The 20,046-nt window shown below is 47.1% G+C and overlaps 2 protein-coding genes across 2 annotated transcripts in view; both read right to left on the bottom strand.

Annotated features, from left to right (window-relative positions):
- Nucleotides 1–20,046, bottom strand: part of LOC100497580 (acyl-coenzyme A amino acid N-acyltransferase 1) — a 73,852-nt gene that overhangs the window by 22,631 nt on the left and 31,175 nt on the right. The window lies entirely within an intron of this gene.
- LOC100497738 (acyl-coenzyme A amino acid N-acyltransferase 2) lies at nt 9,362–13,242 on the bottom strand. Its single transcript, XM_004910363.4, has 4 exons — nt 13,115–13,242; nt 11,895–12,389; nt 10,570–10,772; nt 9,362–9,967 (listed from the first exon to the last, which is right to left on the bottom strand). The coding sequence occupies exons 2-4, from the start codon at nt 12,355–12,357 to the stop codon at nt 9,374–9,376; spliced, it is 1,260 nt and encodes a 419-aa protein (XP_004910420.1). The 5' UTR covers nt 12,358–12,389; nt 13,115–13,242; the 3' UTR covers nt 9,362–9,373.

Below are 20,046 nucleotides of genomic sequence, written 5' to 3'. Positions count from 1 at the left end.
CAGGGGTAGGGGATAGCTCTCAGTACAGTGAGGGAATACAGGGGTTAGGGGGATAGCTCTCAGTACAAGTGAGGGAATACAGGGGTAGGGGGGATAGCTCTCAGTACAAGTGAGGGAATACAGGGGTAGGGGGGATAGCTCTCAGTACAAGTGAGGGAATACAGGGTAGGGGGATAGCTCTCAGTACAAGTGAGGGAATACAGGGGTAGGGGAGATAGCTCTCAGTACAAGTGAGGGAATACAGGGGTAGGGGGATAGCTCTCAGTACAAGTGAGGAATACAGGGGTAGGGGGATAGCTCTCAGTACAAGTGAGGGAATACAGGGGTAGGGGAGATAGCTCTCAGTACAAGTGAGGGAATACAGGGGTAGGGGAGATAGCTCTCAGTACAAGTGAGGGAATACAGGGGTAGGGGAGATAGCTCTCAGTACAAGTGAGGGAATACAGGGGTAGGGGGGATAGCTCTCAGTACAAGTGAGGGAATACAGGGGTAGGGGGATAGCTCTCAGTACAAGTGAAGGGAATACAGGGTAGGGGGATAGCTCTCAGTACAAGTGAGGGAATACAGGGGGGGATAGCCAGAGGAGGGAGGGGGTAGCTCTCAGTACAAGTGAGGGAATACAGGGGTAGGGGGGATAGCTCTCAGTACAAGTGAGGGAATACAGGGGTAGGGGGGATAGCTCTCAGTACAAGTGAGGAATACAGGGGTAGGGGGATAGCTCTCAGTACAAGTGAGGGAATACAGGGGTAGGGGAGATAGCTCTCAGTACAAGTGAGGGAATACAGGGGTAGGGGAGATAGCTCTCAGTACAAGTGAGGGAATACAGGGGTAGGGGGATAGCTCTCAGGTAACAAGTGAGGGAATACAGGGGTAGGGGGAGATAGCTCTCAGTAACAAGTGAGGGAATACAGGGGGTAGGGGGGATAGCTCTCAGTACAAGTGAGGAATACAGGGGTATGGGGAGATAGCTCTCAGTACAAGTGAGGGAATCAGGGGCTAGGGGGATAGGCTCTCAAGTTACAAGTGGGGAATACAGGGGTAGGGGGATAGCTCTCAGTACAAGTGAGGGAATACAGGGGTAGGGGAGATAGCTCTCAGTAAAGTGATGCGGAATACAGGGGTAGGGGGATGCTCTCAGTACAAGTGAGGGAATACAGGGGGGGGGTGCCGTAGTGAGGAACGGGTAGGGAGCTAGCTCTCAGTACAAGTGAGCGGAATACAGGGGTAGGGGGGATAGCTCTCAGTAACAAGTGAGGGAATACAGGGGTAGGGGGAGTAGCTCTCAGTACAAGTGAGGGAATACAGGGGTAGGAGGATAGCTTCTCAGTACAAGTGAGGGAATACAGGGTAGGGGAGATAGCTCTCAGTCAAGTGAGGGAATACAGGGGATAGGGAGATAGCTCTCAGTACAAGTGAGGGAATACAGGGGTAGGGGAGATAGCTCTCAGTACAAGTGAGGGAATACAGGGGTATGGGGAGATAGCTCTCAGTACAAGTGAGGGAATACAGGGGTAGGGGAGATAGCTCTCAGTACAAGTGAGGGAATACAGGGGTAGGGGGGATAGCTCTCAGTACAAGTGAGGGAATACAGGGGTAGGGGAGATAGCTCTCAGTACAAGTGAGGGAATACAGGGGTAGGGGGGATAGCTCTCAGTACAAGTGAGGGAATACAGGGGTAGGGGGGATAGCTCTCAGTACAAGTGAGGGAATACAGGGGTAGGGGAGATAGCTCTCAGTACAAGTGAGGGAATACAGGGGTAGGGGAGATAGCTCTCAGTACAAGTGAGGGAATACAGGGGTAGGGGAGATAGCTCTCAGTACAAGTGAGGGAATACAGGGGTAGGGGGATAGCTCTCAGTACAAGTGAGGGAATACAGGGGTAGGGGGATAGCTCTCAGTACAAGTGAGGGAATACAGGGGTAGGGGAGATAGCTCTCAGACAAGTGAGGGAATACAGGGGTAGGGGGGATAGCTCTCAGTACAAGTGAGGGAATACAGGGGTAGGGGAGATAGCTCTCAGTACAAGTGAGGAATACAGGGGTAGGGGGGATAGCTCTCAGTACAAGTGAGGGAATACAGGGGTAGGGGGAGATAGCTCTCAGTACAAGTGAGGGAATACAGGGGTAGGGGGATAGCCTCAGTACAAGGAGGGAATACAGGGGTAGGGGATAGCTCTCAGTACAAGTGAGGGAATACAGGGGTAGGGGGGATAGCTCTCAGTACAAGTGAGGGAATACAGGGGTATGGGGGATAGCTCTCAGTACAAGTGAGGGAATACAGGGGTAGGGGAGATAGCTCTCAGTACAAGTGAGGGAATACAGGGTAGGGGGAGATAGCTCTCAGTACAAGTGAGGGAATACAGGGGTGAGGGGGATAGCTCTCAGTACAAGTGAGGGAATACAGGGGTAGGGGGATAAGCTCTCAGTACAAGTGAGGGAATACAGGGGTAGGGGAGATAGCTCTCAGTACAAGTGAGGGAATACAGGGGTAGGGGGATAGCTCTCAGTACAAGTGAGGGAATACAGGGGGGTAGGTAGGGGGAGGGATAGCTCTCAGTACAAGTGAGGGAATACAGGGGTAGGGGGATAGCTCTCAGTACAAGTGAGGGAATACAGGGGTAGGGGGGATAGCTCTCAGTACAAGTGAGGGAATACAGGGGTAGGGGAGATAGCTCTCAGTACAAGTGAGGGAATACAGGGGTAGGGGGGATAGCTCTCAGTACAAGTGAGGGAATACAGGGGTAGGGGAGATAGCTCTCAGTACAAGTGAGGGAATACAGGGGTAGGGGGATAGCTCTCAGTACAAGTGAGGGAATACAGGGGTAGGGGGGATAGCTCTCAGTACAAGTGAGGGAATACAGGGGTATGGGGGATAGCTCTCAGTACAAGTGAGGGAATACAGGGGTATGGGGGATAGCTCTCAGTACAAGTGAGGGAATACAGGGGTAGGGGAGATAGCTCTCAGTACAAGTGAGGGAATACAGGGGTAGGGGGATAGCTCTCAGTACAAGTGAGGGAATACAGGGGTAGGGGGGATAGCTCTCAGTACAAGTGAGGGAATACAGGGTGGGGGATAGCTCTCAGTACAAGTGAGGAATACAGGGGTAGGGGATAGCTCTCAGTACAAGTGAGGAATACAGGGGTAGGGGGATAGCTCTCAGTACAAGTGAGGGAATACAGGGTAGGGGGGATAGCTCTCAGTACAAGTGAGGGAATACAGGGGTAGGGGGATAGCTCTCAGTACAAGTGAGGGAATACAGGGGTAGGGGAGATAGCTCTCAGTACAAGTGAGGAATACAGGGGTAGGGGAGATAGCTCTCAGTACAAGTGAGGGAATACAGGGGTAGGGGGATAGCTCTCAGTACAAGTGAGGGAATACAGGGTAGGGGAGATAGCTCTCAGTACAAGTGAGGGAATACAGGGGTAGGGGGGATAGCTCTCAGTACAAGTGAGGGAATACAGGGGTAGGGGAGATAGCTCTCAGTACAAGTGAGGGAATACAGGGGTAGGGGGATAGCTCTCAGTACAAGTGAGGGAATACAGGGGTAGGGGAGATAGCTCTCAGTACAAGTGAGGGAATACAGGGGTAGGGGAGATAGCTCTCAGTACAAGTGAGGGAATACAGGGGTATGGGAGATAGCTCTCAGTACAAGTGAGGTAATACAGGGGTAGGGGAGATAGCTCTCAGTACAAGTGAGGGAATACAGGGGTAGGGGAGATAGCTCTCAGTACAAGTGAGGGAATACAGGGGTATGGGGAGATAGCTCTCAGTACAAGTGAGGGAATACAGGGTTATGGGAGATAGCTCACAGTACAAGTGAGGGAATACAGGGGTAGGGGGGATAGCTCTCAGTACAAGTGAGGGAATACAGGGGTAGGGGAGATAGCTCTCAGTACAAGTGAGGGAATACAGGGGTAGGGGGGATAGCTCTCAGTACAAGTGAGGGAATACAGGGGTAGGGGGGATAGCTCTCAGTACAAGTGAGGGAATACAGGGGTAGGGGAGATAGCTCTCAGTACAAGTGAGGGAATACAGGGGTAGGGGAGATAGCTCTCAGTACAAGTGGGAATAAGGGTAGGGGATAGCTCTCAGACAAGTGAGGGATACAGGGGAGGGGATAGCTCTCAGTACAAGTGAGGGACTACAGGGGTAGGGGGGATAGCTCTCAGTACAAGTGAGGGAATACAGGGGTAGGGGAGATAGCTCTCAGTACAAGTGAGGGAATACAGGGGTAGGGGAGATAGCTCTCAGTACAAGTGAGGGAATACAGGGGTAGGGGAGATAGCTCTCAGTACAAGTGAGGGAATACAGGGTTAGGGAGATAGCTCTCAGTACAAGTGAGGGAATACAGGGGTAGGGAGATAGCTCTCAGTACAAGTGAGGGAATACAGGGGTAGGGGAGATAGCTCTCAGTACAAGTGAGGGAATACAGGGGTAGGGGGGATAGCTCTCAGTACAAGTGAGGGAATACAGGGGTATGGGGGATAGCTCTCAGTACAAGTGAGGGAATACAGGGTAGGGGAGATAGCTCTCAGTACAAGTGAGGGAATACAGGGGTAGGGGGATAGCTCTCAGTAGAAGTGAGGGAATACAGAGGTAGGGGGGATAGCTCTCAGTACAAGTGAGGGAATACAGGGGTAGGGGAGATAGCTCTCAGTACAAGTGAGGGAATACAGGGGTAGGGGGGATAGCTCTCAGTACAAGTGAGGGAATACAGGGTTATGGGAGATAGCTCTCAGTACAAGTGAGGGAATACAGGGGTATGGGAGATAGCTCTCAGTACAAGTGAGGGAATACAGGGGTAGGGGAGATAGCTCTCAGTACAAGTGAGGGAATACAGGGGTAGGGGAGATAGCTCTCAGTACAAGTGAGGGAATACAGGGGTAGGGGGGATAGCTCTCAGTACAAGTGAGGGAATACAGGGTTATGGAGATAGCTCTCAGTACAAGTGAGGGAATACAGGGGTATGGGAGATAGCTCTCAGTACAAGTGAGGGAATACAGGGATATGGGAGATAGCTCTCAGTACAAGTGAGGGAATACAGGGGTATGGGAGATAGCTCTCAGTACAAGTGAGGGAATACAGGGGTATGGGAGATAGCTCTCAGTACAAGTGAGGGAATACAGGGTAGGGGAGATAGCTCTCAGTACAAGTGAGGGAATACAGGGGTATGGGAGATAGCTCTCAGTACAAGTGAGGGAATACAGGGGTAGGGGGGATAGCTCTCAGTACAAGTGAGGGAATACAGGGGTAGGGGAGATAGCTCTCAGTACAAGTGAGGGAATACAGGGGTAGGGGGGATAGCTCTCAGTACAAGTGAGGGAATACAGGGGGTAGGGGGGATAGCTCTCAGTACAAGTGAGGGAATACAGGGGTAGGGGAGATAGCTCTCAGTACAAGTGAGGAATACAGGGGTATGGGAGATAGCTCTCAGTACAAGTGAGGAATACAGGGGTATGGGAGATAGCTCTCAGTACAAGTGAGGGAATACAGGGGTAGGGGGGATAGCTCTCAGTACAAGTGAGGGAATACAGGGGTAGGGGGGATAGCTCTCAGTACAAGTGAGGGAATACAGGGGTAGGGGGGATAGCTCTCAGTACAAGTGAGGGAATACAGGGTAGGGGGATAGCTCTCAGTACAAGTGAGGGAATACAGGGGTAGGGGGATAGCTCTCAGTACAAGTGAGGGAATACAGGGGTAGGGGGGATAGCTCTCAGTACAAGTGAGGGAATACAGGGGTAGGGGGGATAGCTCTCAGTACAAGTGAGGGAATACAGGGGTAGGGGAGATAGCTCTCAGTACAAGTGAGGGAATACAGGGTTATGGGAGATAGCTCTCAGTACAAGTTGATCCAGGGACTGGTCCAATTGCCATTTTGGAGTCAGGAAGATATTTTTTCCCCTCTGGGGCAAATTAGAGAGGCTTCAGATGGGGTTTTTATGGTTGAACGTGATGGATGTATGTCTTTTTTCAACCTAACTTACTATGTTACTATTTAAATACTAGCAGCTCTACACTAGTTAACCCCCCCCTCTCTATAACAATGGTTAAAGAAAGACTTAAATGTATTCAATCTATGCACCATCTCTCAGCCATTTTGGAAGATAAGCTAGAATATCATAACGACATATGGTCACGATGGGTCACCTCCCTCTCTACTGAACAGTTCAAATCCCCTCCTTAGTCAGTTCTCACCAACATTAAGATACATTGTGGACCAAAAATATGAATCTACACAAAAACTTACCTATAGGTCATGTTTTTCGCTGATAGGGCTGCTTTTGTAATCTTACTTGAAGTCCCTAAACCAGACCTGACTGTCCCTTCTCAACCTGTAAGTTATAGCTTCTAATGCTAAGGAATTCCTGCACAAATATGGCCGCCCCATAAAAAGCATGTTCCTAACCAGAGCTGAGCCAAGAAGTGCTTATGGCCAAGGCAATAACCAACCCGCCTGTTGCTTCACACATTGACCCCCCATGTTGACAGCCCAGTGCCTCCACTTAGTGGGCCTCCTCAGGGGAATTCCAATAGGAAAATAAATCACACAGACTTTGAAGTGCCAAAGATTAACTTTATATAAAGATAAATAAGCAATAAATCTTACATACAAATTCAAACCATGTAAACCCTGCAATGGGGACACGTGGGCTGTAATATCTGTGACACAGTCTCTCAAGTGCCACAGTTACACAGTCCACTCCGGATGGACAATGCAATTATACAGCTCAGTCCCTGGCAATGTGTCCCTTCCCCAGCAGTTATTGTCATACCACAAGTAGTGCTATTTGCCCCAAAGTACCATCTTTTGGACAAGGCATTTGCTCCCACATTTGTGCAAAACCTCACACAGGGGACACACAAGGCTGGCAAAAGGCACCTAAAGGCAGCTGAGAAGGAAGCAGAACACTCTCTCTATATGGCTGGAGCTCTAGACCTCTCCCAAGCCAAGCACACTGCCGCCTTTGACAGAAATCCAATCAGTATTACTGGCAGCTCTTTCACTTCTGGCTGGGTGCTGTAGCAGGGGCCCTTCTATAACCTCTCCTTGACCATCCCATGGATTTGGCTCCTCTGGGGCTTCTAGCAAGCACCAAGCCTTTCTCTTGCCTCCCAGCCAATCAGTTCCTTTTCCTGCCTGTAACCAGCCTGGGTGATGTCACATCAGTAGGGTTGACACCTGTCCAGTTTTGACTTGGACAACCCAGGTTTTGGAAGGCCTGCCCAGGTCAAAACTGCCTGCCCAGTTTTCCAAAGAAGAAAAACCAGGCAGGACTGGTCCTAGAATAACGTAGCAATTCAATCTCTGTGCAGCTATACCGGGAGTTATACTTAACCTGCAGATGTTCTGAAAGTTTAAGACCCAGTACAGCTAAACACGAATTGGATACGCCGGAAGAATTTACCCTGCAGTCTATCCAATCCCCGTGTAGCTGTACTGGAACTTAAAGCGGACATATTGGGGCATATTTATTAAGCTATGTAAAACAAATTCGCTGAAAAAAATGGCATAAAAAAACAGTGTAAAATAAACGGAGAAGATTTTACGCCATTATTTTAAGTTCCGGTTGAAGAAAAAACGCATAAAAAATTACGCCGATTTTACGCCGTATCTTAGATAGCGAAGCCTGGCGATGTTTGGCAAATTTTTTTTTGCTGTTTTTTACACAGCATAATAAATATGCCCCGTTGTGTAAAAAACAGGAATGTGTCAGTGCGTCATACTCATATCATACAATACAGAATTCTTTAAAAAGTTTTAGACTAATTTATTGAGAAATTCCCATCAAACCCTAATCCAACCCACCTGGGCCACTTCCTGCTGCCTCCTTTACCAGGTGGTGCAGGGGGGCCGGCGGCACTCAGTACCCTGCACTGTAGGATTGGAACCAATCAGCAGCTAGTCTGACCTGATAGGGAACTGAAGCCTGTCTTTGCATGTGTGACTGCAGGGCTGTGATTGGCTATCCCCCTCCTACTGTGCCTCTGCCAGGGACTGTTAGGACACGCCCACCCCTCATATTAAACATGGACAGGGACCAGAGAGGATCTTCTAGGAGCTCAAATAAAGAGGACATTTTTACAGATACTATATACTATATATAGATATACTATATATTATTCATAATTGCCTACAGGAATAGGGGGGTGTCTGTAGTATCTGTAGGGAACAGGCTTGGGATAAGGTAACAGTGCTTCAGATCATTATTAGTAAAGCTGATTTGTAATCTTTGTCTTGGGTGCCTGCCAAAGTGCTTGTGTTTTATCTGGATTTGTGTGTCTGGGCCTGACCCAAATATCTTTGTGTGGCTGCCTAAAGCATTCCGTATTAGTGTGCTTGCTAAGGGTGTCACAACTGGTCTACTTGGCCCCGGGCCAGGTGGGTTCAGGCTGAAACTCGCACAACATGGCGGGTCCTTCCACCCTCCCTGCCTACAACCTTACACTGCCTCTGGAAGCTTGAGTATGAGCCCCTGATTGAGTATGTACCTGCCTGAGTATGAGCCCCTGATTGAGTATGTACCTGCCTGAGTATGAGCCCCTGATTGAGTATGTACCTGCCTGAGTATGAGCCCCTGATTGAGTATGTACCTGCCTGAGTATGAGCCCCTGATTGAGTATGTATCTGCCTGAGTATGAGCCCCTGATTGAGTAGGTACCTGCCTGAGTATGAGCCCGATTGAGTATGTACCTGCCTGAGTATGAGCCCCTGATTGAGTATGTACCTGCCTGAGTATGAGCCCCTGATTGAGTAGGTACCTGCCTGAGTATGAGCCCCTGATTGAGTATGTACCTGCCTGAGTATGAGTCCCTGATTGAGTATGTACCTGCCTGAGTATGAGTCCCTGATTGAGTAGGTACCTGCCTGAGTATGAGCCCCTGATTGAGTATGTACCTGCCTGAGTATGAGCCCCTGATTGAGTATGTACCTGCCTGAGTATGAGCCCCTGATTGAGTATGTACCTGCCTGAGTATGAGCCCCTGATTGAGTATGTACCTGCTTGAGTATGAGCCCCTGATTGAGTATGTACCTGCCTGAGTATGAGTCCCTGATTGAGTATGTACCTGCCTGAGTATGAGCCCCTGATTGAGTATGTACCTGCCTGAGTATGAGTCCCTGATTGAGTATGTACCTGCCTGAGTATGAGCCCCTGATTGAGTAGGTACCTGCCTGAGTATGAGCCCCTGATTGAGTATGTACCTGCCTGAGTATGAGCCCCTGATGGCACCATTGTTACGGGACTGTCCCCTGATCACAGCCGCAAAGTAGAGAAGAATGGAATGGAGACATGCGGTAAGTGGCACAGAGGAGGGGGTGGTCAGGCAGACGCCAGGAGGAGGACCCTTGCGTATACAATAAGGATCCTGTTCCCTATAACTTACTCTTGGTACCGGGGCCAAGATTGCTATGGAGAAAATCCCGCATCTCTCTCCAGCATGTTTCCTGGGCTGTACAGTGGGGCACAAGCTCCCCACCCCATATTACAGGAACGGGAAAGAAAGCGGATTGTGAAACAGGGCAGAAAGGAGAGCCGGGGGGCTCCAGGAGATGCCCCGCCCCTGGGTAACGCCGCACATACACATTCTGCTTGCCCTTTTTCCGTGCCCGAGCTAAAGCTTCATTTGCAAAGAACAAACTCTCACAAAGCTGGTCTTTGTCTCCAACGCAGAAAAGGACGGGACCCCGGGCTCTCTCTATGGGAATGACAGAATCCTGATATTCCGGCTTCCTGGGGTCGTCTAAAGCGGAGCTAAATTGTATGGTTTCTGAGTGTATCTGAACTTTCTGTATCTGGTAGGGGATTGCCTCCATGGAAATATTCCCATAAGTAAGAAAGTTGCCATACAGAGCATTGGGGCAATTGAGACAGACAGTAGCTTGAACCTGCGGCAGATAAGAGGCCATACACAGTGCAATCTCTGCCGCTTTGCACACTGCGACCACTCCAACTCCATCCCCCGACACCTGCATGGACAATAATGGACAATAATGTATTAGTAATAACAGTATTCTTTCCATGGTGCAGAACAGCAGAGCCTATATTTATTTAAAAAAATATAAAAAATCTATAATTGTGTTTAATAATTTTTTATTCCTGCCTTCTTGAGATATAATGGGGATGTGCTGTATTGGCAGTAGCCTTGGTGTCCTTAGACTCCCTCTGGTCTGATGCTGGCCTTAAGAAGTCTATGGAGCAAGGAATCAAGCAGAATACAATTTTCCTTAGACGCAGCACAAGTTAGTCCAGGGGCATCCCTTCCTTATGACAAGATGGATCCTATCTTCAAAACTGACAATTTCTCCCATTTCTTGCTCAGCCTTCTCCCCTTTCCTGGAATCACTAGACCATCTTGTCATTCTCTGAGCTGCTCTAAGTGATTACACACTGATCAGTGCACCCTGTGCCTGTAGGTGATGTATTGCAAGCACCTTATGATGACATTGATCTGCCGGAGGGCTCAGTATCCTTTGTCAGGCATTAATTGCCCCTACATACACTTGTTTTTTGATAATCAGTGGTACTATATTAAAGAAATGTAGACACCATCATAATGATCTATACGTACTTTAGGGTTTCTCAGTAGAAACTGTGCTGCTTCTTCAAAGTATGTGAGATCCACTGTTGGCATAAATTTTGGAAGATCTTCATAAGCAGAGTAAGCGAGGGCGAGACAGGCAAACCCTCTACTGGCCAATAGGCTACTCCGGAACTCCAGGAGGCCTCCAAGCCCACCAAACATTTCAATGACTCCTGGGAAGGGACCTTCGCCTTAAACAGAGAACAAAATGATCAGCCTTTAGCTTCATCTGTATCAATATCTGTTTGTCTGAAAATAAAAAGATAGCCAAGTTTAACCCTTTCTTGGCACACTTACTTATTTTGGGCTGTATATTTGCTTGGGCGGGACATTTTATTCCCTTGTTGCAGAGTAAAGGTACTGGGATTTTAGCGCAGTGCCTCCACCTAGTGGATACTTTTCTCCCAACAGTGCACTGGGGAAGCCAGCTAATTGGGTTCCTCCCCAGTCTGTAGCCGGGCGGGATGATGTCACAGACTGAGAAACAGGGAAAAGAGTTTTCTGATCCCCTACACAAGTTTCCCAAGTGGTTTAACCCAGAATATGACATATGTATCTGGAAAACCTTGAGATTTAGGAAGGTTGGTTTCAATAACAGTTAGAGATAGATCCACTAGGTCCCAGCCTGAAGGATAATAAAGGATGTGCTACTCTGATGTGCTCTTGCACAGGGTCGGACTGGGTGTACCCCGTGGGCCACAGCCATGCCGACCCAAGCCCATTCCCCTGCCTGATCCGCTCCCTCTCCCCTGCCTGTGTCGCCCCATCTCCCCTGCCTGTGTCACCCTGTCTCCCCTTGCTCCCCAGGAGGTAAAAGTCATGCGATTTGGAGGCGGGAGAGGACCCCAATGCTCCAATCCAACCCTGCTCTTGCATGCATAAACCCACAACGTACTATACCCAAGCTTCATTCATATTGGTTTCATATCATGGCGCTAGGCTGCACTAAATTTTGTAACTATTAAAGTAGAAAGAGTGACCCTAATTTAGACCAAAAATGTAAATCTTATACAGTTTTTTACTACTAGAAAAAAGATCAAAATATCTAATGATACAGGGTTCCTAGCTCTGGGTCCCACTGGGCTTCATCACTTATCCCTATTACCAGCTGAGCTTGGATACACTTGATGGACCACAGTCTACAAGGTCTGAGTCCCCTACAGTTACTGCTATGGACAGAGAGAATACAATAAGGGATCACGAAACACTGTGCTGGCTGAATGATTTATATTAATGTATAATGGAATGTGATAGTTTTAACTTGGAAGAACGAAACCTTCCACGTTGAAATCAACTGTATTTCTGCATCTCACCTGGTGGGAGGAAAAGTGCCCCTCGGACGCGTCCATCTCTGACCTGCAGCCGTTGCACCCCTGGAGCTACATACCACCTCTCCACCACTGTAGTGACGGCAGGAAGATGATCCTCGGAGGGGACAAGCAGCACAGAAGGATACAGCTCCAGGTGCACAAGGAAAGGGCTCCCCATAACATCCTGTTTTATCAGCCTCCGGTACGGGGTGGTTGGTTTTAGAGCCCAGAACAGTCCCATAGGGTAAATGCCACGGAAATCTCCCCCTGTGGCTTCTGACTGCTCCAGATCCACTTTGCCCTCTGTGTCAGTCTGGTAAAATGCCCTGGAGTGGAATATGTCCCCTTTCTCATCCCGTACCCAGGCTCTCAGGGTGATCGCTGTCTGCGGGGGGAGCCCCCAAGCACGAATCCTCACCGGCTCATCTGCCAGAGAAACCTCAGGGGTGGCAGCAAGCCCAATCATTTCCGGGGAACCCGAACAGCGGCACAGAGATCCTGAAATATCAGTAATAATCATCATTATTTATTTATATAATGGCAGCGAGTCACTTATCACTTTACATTTAATCTTTCACCAATGTTTTCCTTCTTTAAAGAACACCAACCCACCAGCCCAGGGCACTTTGCAGTGAAGCACAAGCATTTTACCTTTGCTCCCAGGAGTCTGGGTAAGGCTGCTCAGTGTGGGCAGTACATGGGTTCCAGTTACTATAGTGCCCATATGCCCAGGCTACACTCACCCAAGCCACCGAACAGGTTGGAGGGTTAGGGCCTAGCTAGAATTACCTGCTATATCTCTGCTCTGTATAAAAGACAGATCATATTTACCTAAAACTGAAATAACTCTAGGGCAATTTTTCATTAAGAATAATTCTTATTTTGCTGACATTTCCCAGGCTCAGCCCCACTCACCTATCAGCAGCTGCAACCTGTCCCTAATTCCTAGAAAGGGGTGAGACTTTGGGAAGTCAGCAATGCATATTATTTAGCCTCTGCTGAAAGTCTGCCCCCAGTGGCAAATGTCAATAAAGAGGAAATTGAAAAGGGTTGTTTATGTAACAGAAAATCATTCATTTTTTCACAATGTGTTCATGTAGCTCAATGTGTTCTAAGGCCTTTGTGCTCCATGTGGGAGGCATGTAGGTGCCCCCCTCCCACCTCTATACCCATCCCCTACCTGTCCCTTAACTTGCATGTCATTCATCCCAGCACTTACTCACCCAAAGTACTGCCGCAGAGTGTGTAAGAGGGGTGGTGCCTGTTCTGCTGGGCGTCTCCCAGACTGCTAAGGGGGAGCTGAGTTTTCGGAGCTGTAAATCCAATTCTGCCTAATAAAAGAAAATGTAATTTTAAAGCAATACTGTCATGGGAAAATGTATTTTTTTCAAAACCCATCAGTTAATAGAGCTTCTCCAGCAGAATCCTGCATTGTAATCTGTTTTTCCCATAGCCTTATTCTTCATTTCCCAGGGTGCCACAGCCATGTGACCTGTGCTCTGATAAACTTCAGTCACACTTTACGGCTGCGCTGCAAGTTGGAGTGATATCCCCCCTCACCACCAGCAGCCGATCAGCAGAACAATGGGAAGGGAGCAAGATAGCAGCTCCCAGTAGGTATCAGAATAGCACTCAATAGTAAGAAATCCAAGTCCGGCTTGGGACTCCTCCAGTTACATGGGAGTAGGAGAAACAATAGGTTAGCTGAAAGCAGTTCTAATGTGTAGCACCGGCTCCCTCTGAAAGCTCAGACTCAGGCACACTTTACTGCTGCGCTGCAAGTTGGAGTGATATCCCCCCCCCCTCACCCCCAGCAGCCGATCAGCAGAACAATGGGAAGGGAGCAAGATAGCAGCTCCCAGTAGGTATCAGAATAGCACTCAATAGTAAGAAATCCAAGTCCGGCTTGGGACTCCCCCAGTTACATGGGAGTAGGAGAAACAATAGGTTAGCTGAAAGCAGTTCTAATGTGTAGCGCCGGCTCCTTCTGAAAGCTCAGACTCAGCCACAATGCACAGACACCAATATTACAACATTAAAGATACATTTGTTGGTACAGGTATAGGACCCATTATCCAGAATGCTCGGGACCAAGGGTATTCCGGATAAGGAGTCTTTCCGTAATTTGGATCTCAATACCTTAAGTATAATAAAAAATCAATAAAACATTAATTAAACCCAATAGGATTGTTTTGCATCCAATAAGGATTAATTATATCTTAGTTGGAATCAATTACAAGGTTCTGTTTTATTTCTACATAGAAAAAGGAAATCAGTTTTAAAATTCTGAATTATTTGATTAAAATGGAGTCTATGGGAGACGGGCATTCCGTAATTCGGAGCTTTCTGGATAACGGGTCTCCGGATAAGGGGTCCGATACCTGTATAAGAATAAAAGTAATGACAAAATCATGACAGTATCCCTTTAAGCAACTTTCCCAATACAAGATACAACTGGCTTCCAAGTTAAGCATAAATGTTGAAAGCCGCATCTGTCACTTTCTGTTCTCTGCCCAAAATAATGCACGTAAACTGCAAACGTCCCGAGGCAAGCGCTCTCATCAGAGTCAGATGTCAGGTTTTTTTTTTTAAATATTTAAATTATTGTTCAGCAGCTCTACTGTTTGGAATTTCAGTAGCTCGAGTGTTGACAGGGTTCAGATTACCTTAGCAACCAGGGAGTGGTTTCAACGAAATCTGAATAGGACGGGACTTGAATAGAAAAATAAATGATAAAAATGAATGTAACCTCTATTTCGGCTCAATAGCTGCCTTCCCGGACTAGTACCAGTAGAACATGGGTTACACTGGACTCTCTCACCCAGAATGGGCCTTCGCTAAGTGGAAGAGGAAGGTGAGGGTGTTGTGCAACTACACCTCTCTTGCTGCTATGCAGAAAAATAAAAACAGAGGGCGCCAGAGGTTTTTGCAAACAACAGAATAATAAGTGTTTATTAAACACAGGGTTACTCACAATACAGCTTCAGGGGCCAGTGGTACAGGCAACACTACATACAGAGTGTATATACAGACTGACACTCCCCTGAGTGCAGACTTGGCAGGAATCTCACTTCCCTCTGCCGCACCCCGTAGTGGATCCCCTCAGGGAACTCTCTATCCTGATTCCCTATCACTGAGATCCCTACACTACAGGCAATGTTCCTCAGGGGGAAGCCAATGAGGAAGCGCCTCTCCTTTCCCAGCACTATATCAAAGTGAGGCAGGAAGTGGTACCTAACCTGCTAGCCAATAGCATCCATATGTAAACGAACCTACCTAGATACATGCCCTTCCCTTTAACCCTATGGGTCCCTACATTAAAGAGCTACTGACACCTGAAATTAATCTGTTTTTTAAATATATAATTACACTGTCTTTGCACAAGCTTTAAAATTTTGACATAAAAGTACTTCCTGATGCTTTTACATTAATCTGATCCCCCATGTTCCTCTATGAGGTGGCGGCCATATTTGTGCAGGCATCTGTTAGCCTTAGAAGCTATAACTGACAGGCTGAGAAGGGACAGGCAGGTCGGCGAAACAGTCAGGTTTAGGAACTTCCAGTAACAATTACAGGTATGGGACCCATTATACAGAATGCTCGGGACTTGGGGTTTTCCGGATAAGTGGTCTTTCTGTAATTTGGATCCCCTACCTTAAGTCTGCAAATAAAATTATTTAAACAGTAATTAAACCCAATAGGATTGTTCTGCCCCCAATAAGGGGTAATTATATCTTAGTTGGGATCAAGTACAGGTACTGTTTTATTATTACAGAGAAAAGGGAATCATTTAACCATGAAATAAACCCAATAGGGCTGTTCTGCCCCAATAAGGGGTAATTATATCTTAGTTGGGATCAAGTACAGGTACTATTTTATTATTACAGAGAAAAGGGAATCATTTAACCATGAAATAAACCCAATAGGGCTGTTCTGCCCCAATAAGGGGTAATTATATCTTAGTTGGGATCAAGTACAGGTACTGTTTTATTATTACAGAGAAAAGGGAATCATTTAACCATTAAATAAACCCAATAGGGCTGTTCTGCCCCCAATAAGGGGTAATTATATCTTAGTTGGGATCAAGTACAGGTACTGTTTTATTATTACAGAGAAAAGGGAATCATTTAACCATGAAATAAACCCAATAGGGCTGTTCTGCCCCCAATAAGGGGTAATTATATCTTTTTTTTTTTTTAAATGTTTTTATTTTCCTTTTTTACAAACAAATAAAATAGGGGTAATTATATCTTAGTTGGGATCAAGTACAGGTACTGTTTTATTATTACAGAGAAAAGGGAATCATTTAACCATTAAATAAACCCAATAGGGCTGTTCTGCTCCCAATAAGGGGTAATTATATCTTAGTTGGGATCAAGTACAAGGTACTGTTTTAATGTTACAGAGAAAAAGAAAATTGTTTTAAAAATGTGAATTATTTGATTAAAATAGAGCCTATGGCAGATGACCTTTCCGTAATTCGGAACTATCTGGATAATTGGTTTCCGGATAAGGGGTCCTATACCTGCACAAAAGTAAGCCTATCGGTGAAAAATGATCAACATGACCTATAGGGAACTTTTAATGTACATTTATATTTTGAAAAGTAATGTTTTCGTGTTAGTATCACATAACAATAACAATAAAACTGTGGACTCACAGAACAATAGTTTTTTTTGTCTGCTGGGGTCAGTGACCCCTATCTGAAAGCTGCAAAGAGTTAGAAGACAAAGGCAAATGATTAAAAAACTATAAAAAAAAATAAATAATGAAGACCAATTGCTAGGAATAAGACATTCTATAATATTCTAAGGGTGAAGACACACAGAGCTACTTAGTAGCAGCTACTTTTTCATGGCTACCAAACATCAGAAAATCCCCTGCCATAGACAATACTGAGAATTGCCTCTGCTAAAACACACGTAGAGACAATTATCAGTAAATGATCAGCATTGTCTGTTTTAGTAGCCACGACAAGTAGCTGCTAGTAGTAGCTCCATGTATCTTCAACCTAAAAGTTAACTTAAATGTGAACCCCCCCTTAATGCTTTGCTCCTCACACTTCCTCGCTTTGACAAGATTACCTTTGATCCTAGAGGTGAAATCCTAAAATCCAAACGTATTAGGGTAAAAAGTACTGAGATCCGTTGGGCCTTGGTGGGAGAACTGATCGGGGGAGATATTTGTGGAACAGGCACGATGTATTATGGAGCAGCCGCTACCATTTACACCTGCAAACGTCAGCGTCGGGTTATTTCCAAAGGAAGCTAGTATATAAGAACAGGAAGCTATATATAACACATTTTGCATCTTACGAATTAACTCTTAATTTTCCTCCCATTTCCACCCTTTTGATACTTATGAATGCTTTATGTGAAACAGAGGAAAAACATTAGTTATTAGGACTAGTATAGCTTTTCATCCTACACTTCATGTATCTCATGTCTCACAAACATCCACATAATCATCGAGGTGGGTTGAAATTGCTGCATTTATAGTTTTTGTAAGGGCACTATCAATTAGGCATTGCCAGGGTCGGACTGGGGGGTGCAGGTGCCCCCGCCGGCCGCGCACCCCCTAACCCATCCCACAGGTGCTGTCGCTGAGCCTCCCTAACCCCCCCACAGGGGCCCCTGCTGAGCCTCCCTAACCCCCCGCTGAGCCTCCTTAACCCCCCGCAGGGTCCCCCACCCAACGTCCTACCCTGAGCGCAGGTAAGTTTAATGTGTCAGGGGAGGAACGGTCAGCCAGGGGAGCACCGGCAAGGGTCGGGTCTGGGCCTCCGGGGCCCACCGGGCTTTATCCCGGTGTCCCGGCGGCCCAGTCCGACCCTGAGAGTTGCAATAAACCCACAAGTAACTAGTATAGCAGCAAGTACAGCTATTGAAATCAATACACTAGAAGCAAGACCGCTCCATTTTCTGAACAAATTCTGCAAATAGTCAGTGGTTAGAGACACCAGAGTTCTCAGCAAGTTCATTCAATAGCATTGTTAGTCCCTCCAGTACTTTGGTGATGCTGCCATCAGGTGCGGTGTTATTAGGTATGAAGGTACAAAATGTTGCCAAACATTTTGCAAACTCCGCCTTTCTCGGGCAACAACATGTCACGGGCAAGTCGGTTTTGCCAAGGAGGTTGCTTCAAGCTGGCTGCCGACTCCTTTGAAGCTGCCTCTTTGTTGGTTGTAATAGATGCAGTTGATTCTAATTTCTGGCTTTTAATTCATCAGGGACTCCGCAAGGAACTCCAATACTGTCAATATAAATAGAATTATAAAACGAGTCTTTTTCGGCGATTTGCGCGAAATCGAGCCGCCGCGTCTGCCATCCCGCCGGCGACTTACATGTTCGCTGGTGGGATGGCAGGGGAAGGCAACTCGGGGAGATTAGTCGCCCGCGAACAGGGAGTTTTGCCGTGGGCGACTAATCTCCCCGTGTGCCAGAGCCCTTTGGTGAAAAGGCAAAATCACACAATACTGTTTGTTTTGTCTGGTCGAGGTATACATCACCCATTTTAACCATTCCCTCAGGGAACCCCATTTCCATGGCCCAGGTATCTTCAAGTGTGAGATTGTTTAGGTAAATTACATTTATGTCGGGAAGGGGGGTGGTCTGTGAGACGCCATTACTTTCAGGGGAAATGATTGCTCCTATGATTCTTTGCGTAGGGGCCACCTCCCTGTTATGTGTATGAGCCCGAGAGGATCTGTTCCCTTAACTGTGATTCCCATGCCATAATACCTCCCATCATCAATTTGTGCATCCCTGACAGTTAGGAGCATGGGGTTACAGAATTTTATATCACAATAAACTTAGGGTGCCTTTTTTATTAAGGTCATTCGATTTTGCACATCTGTTTTCCATTCCCCAGTCCACTCCCACCCTTGGGGATCTGCAGTCCCCCACACTGTAGGCCACCCGTCACATGGGGGAATACCATGGTTTTGGACCATACAAATATATTTATTTTTCCTAGTGAAAAATCTGTCCGTTTCTAGATCAGGGCATGGGACTACATTGCACGCATCAGATTCCACAGTCACAGTGGTTCCTTGAATGAAGATGATATTTAAGGGCGTACTCCATGGAGCAACAGGAAAGTATTTAGTAACTATTTTTCCCTGCCGATGGATCGGGTATGCCTAGCATGGGAGGGGTGAGTTATTACCTGAGTCTGATTTGAGTGCAAAATGGGGGTCCTCCACTTACCCTATGGGAGGAGATAAATCATAATTATGACAGTAAGTAAGAGAAAGATGAAAAGAATTAAAAATTCCCACCTGGAACAATGACATACATGTCATAATAACCTCTTCTTTCCCTATCTCTTTTTGTGCCCCCAAACAAACCCTTGGTTCTTCACTGACGTTGACAGTGTTGGACTGTCCCGGTGGGCCCCAGCCCTAGTGGGCTCCGGCGGCCCAGACCCGACCCTTGCCGGCGCTCCTCCTGCCCGACCGTTCCTCCCCTGACGCGTTAAATTTACACGCGCTCAGGAGAGGAAGTCGGGTGGAGGACCCTGTGGGAGGTTACGGGGACCCCTGCGGGGGGATTAGGAGACGCGGCTGGAGGGGGCACCTGCAGGGCCCCTGTGGCAGGAACCCGGGTGGGCCCTGCACCCCCCAGTCCAACCCTGGACGTTGAGATGAACCCTTCTCTAGTAGAATGATCCCCCTTTGTAGTAAGACTCTCCCAAGGGGTTATTCGGGTTCCCTGCCTGAAAAAGTTTTACCAGTTTGCAATAGGGTGCATGTATCCAGGCGGTTCTTTCTGGTTAGATGCTGACCCTGTTGTGTAATATTATACCCAAGGTATTTTACTTGCACGGTCCACAATTGGAGTTTAGATTTATTTACCTTATGCCCCGTTTTCGGGCAGGAATGTGAGTAACGCCAGGGTATCTATTTTACACACATCTTGGCTGGGGGAAGCTACGAGGATAAAAATAGAAAGGAAAAGGGCACTCTGGCAATCCAAAAACAGGCCATTCCTATAGTCAAAAAGAAAAAGACTTTGGGGTTGTTTCACTAAAGTGCGATAAATTTTATCGCGATAATTAGCCCGCGATTCACTATAGTATTATCGCGTGCGTTAAGTCGCCATATCGCATGCGTTATTTTTCGCGCGTCGGAAAAGAATACTAATGCATGATTCAC

Source organism: Xenopus tropicalis, chromosome 1 (assembly GCF_000004195.4).
Source record: "Xenopus tropicalis strain Nigerian chromosome 1, UCB_Xtro_10.0, whole genome shotgun sequence".
Lineage (NCBI taxonomy): Eukaryota > Metazoa > Chordata > Amphibia > Anura > Pipidae > Xenopus > Xenopus tropicalis.
The sequence above is the reverse complement of the archived record's forward strand: the minus strand, read 5'-3'. Positions and strand labels throughout refer to the sequence as shown.

Excerpts from the sequence above, each read along its gene's own strand:
- LOC100497738 (XM_004910363.4), bottom strand. The coding sequence starts at position 12,357 with ATGATTGGGCTTGCTGCCACCCCTGAGGTTTCTCTGGCAGATGAGCCG. Across the intron at positions 10,773-11,894 it reads GGCACTTTTCCTCCCACCAG|GCGAAGGTCCCTTCCCAGGA; the intron begins GTGAGATGCAGA and ends TCTCTGTTTAAG. Across the intron at positions 9,968-10,569 it reads TTCTACTGAGAAACCCTAAA|GTGTCGGGGGATGGAGTTGG; the intron begins GTACGTATAGAT and ends TTGTCCATGCAG.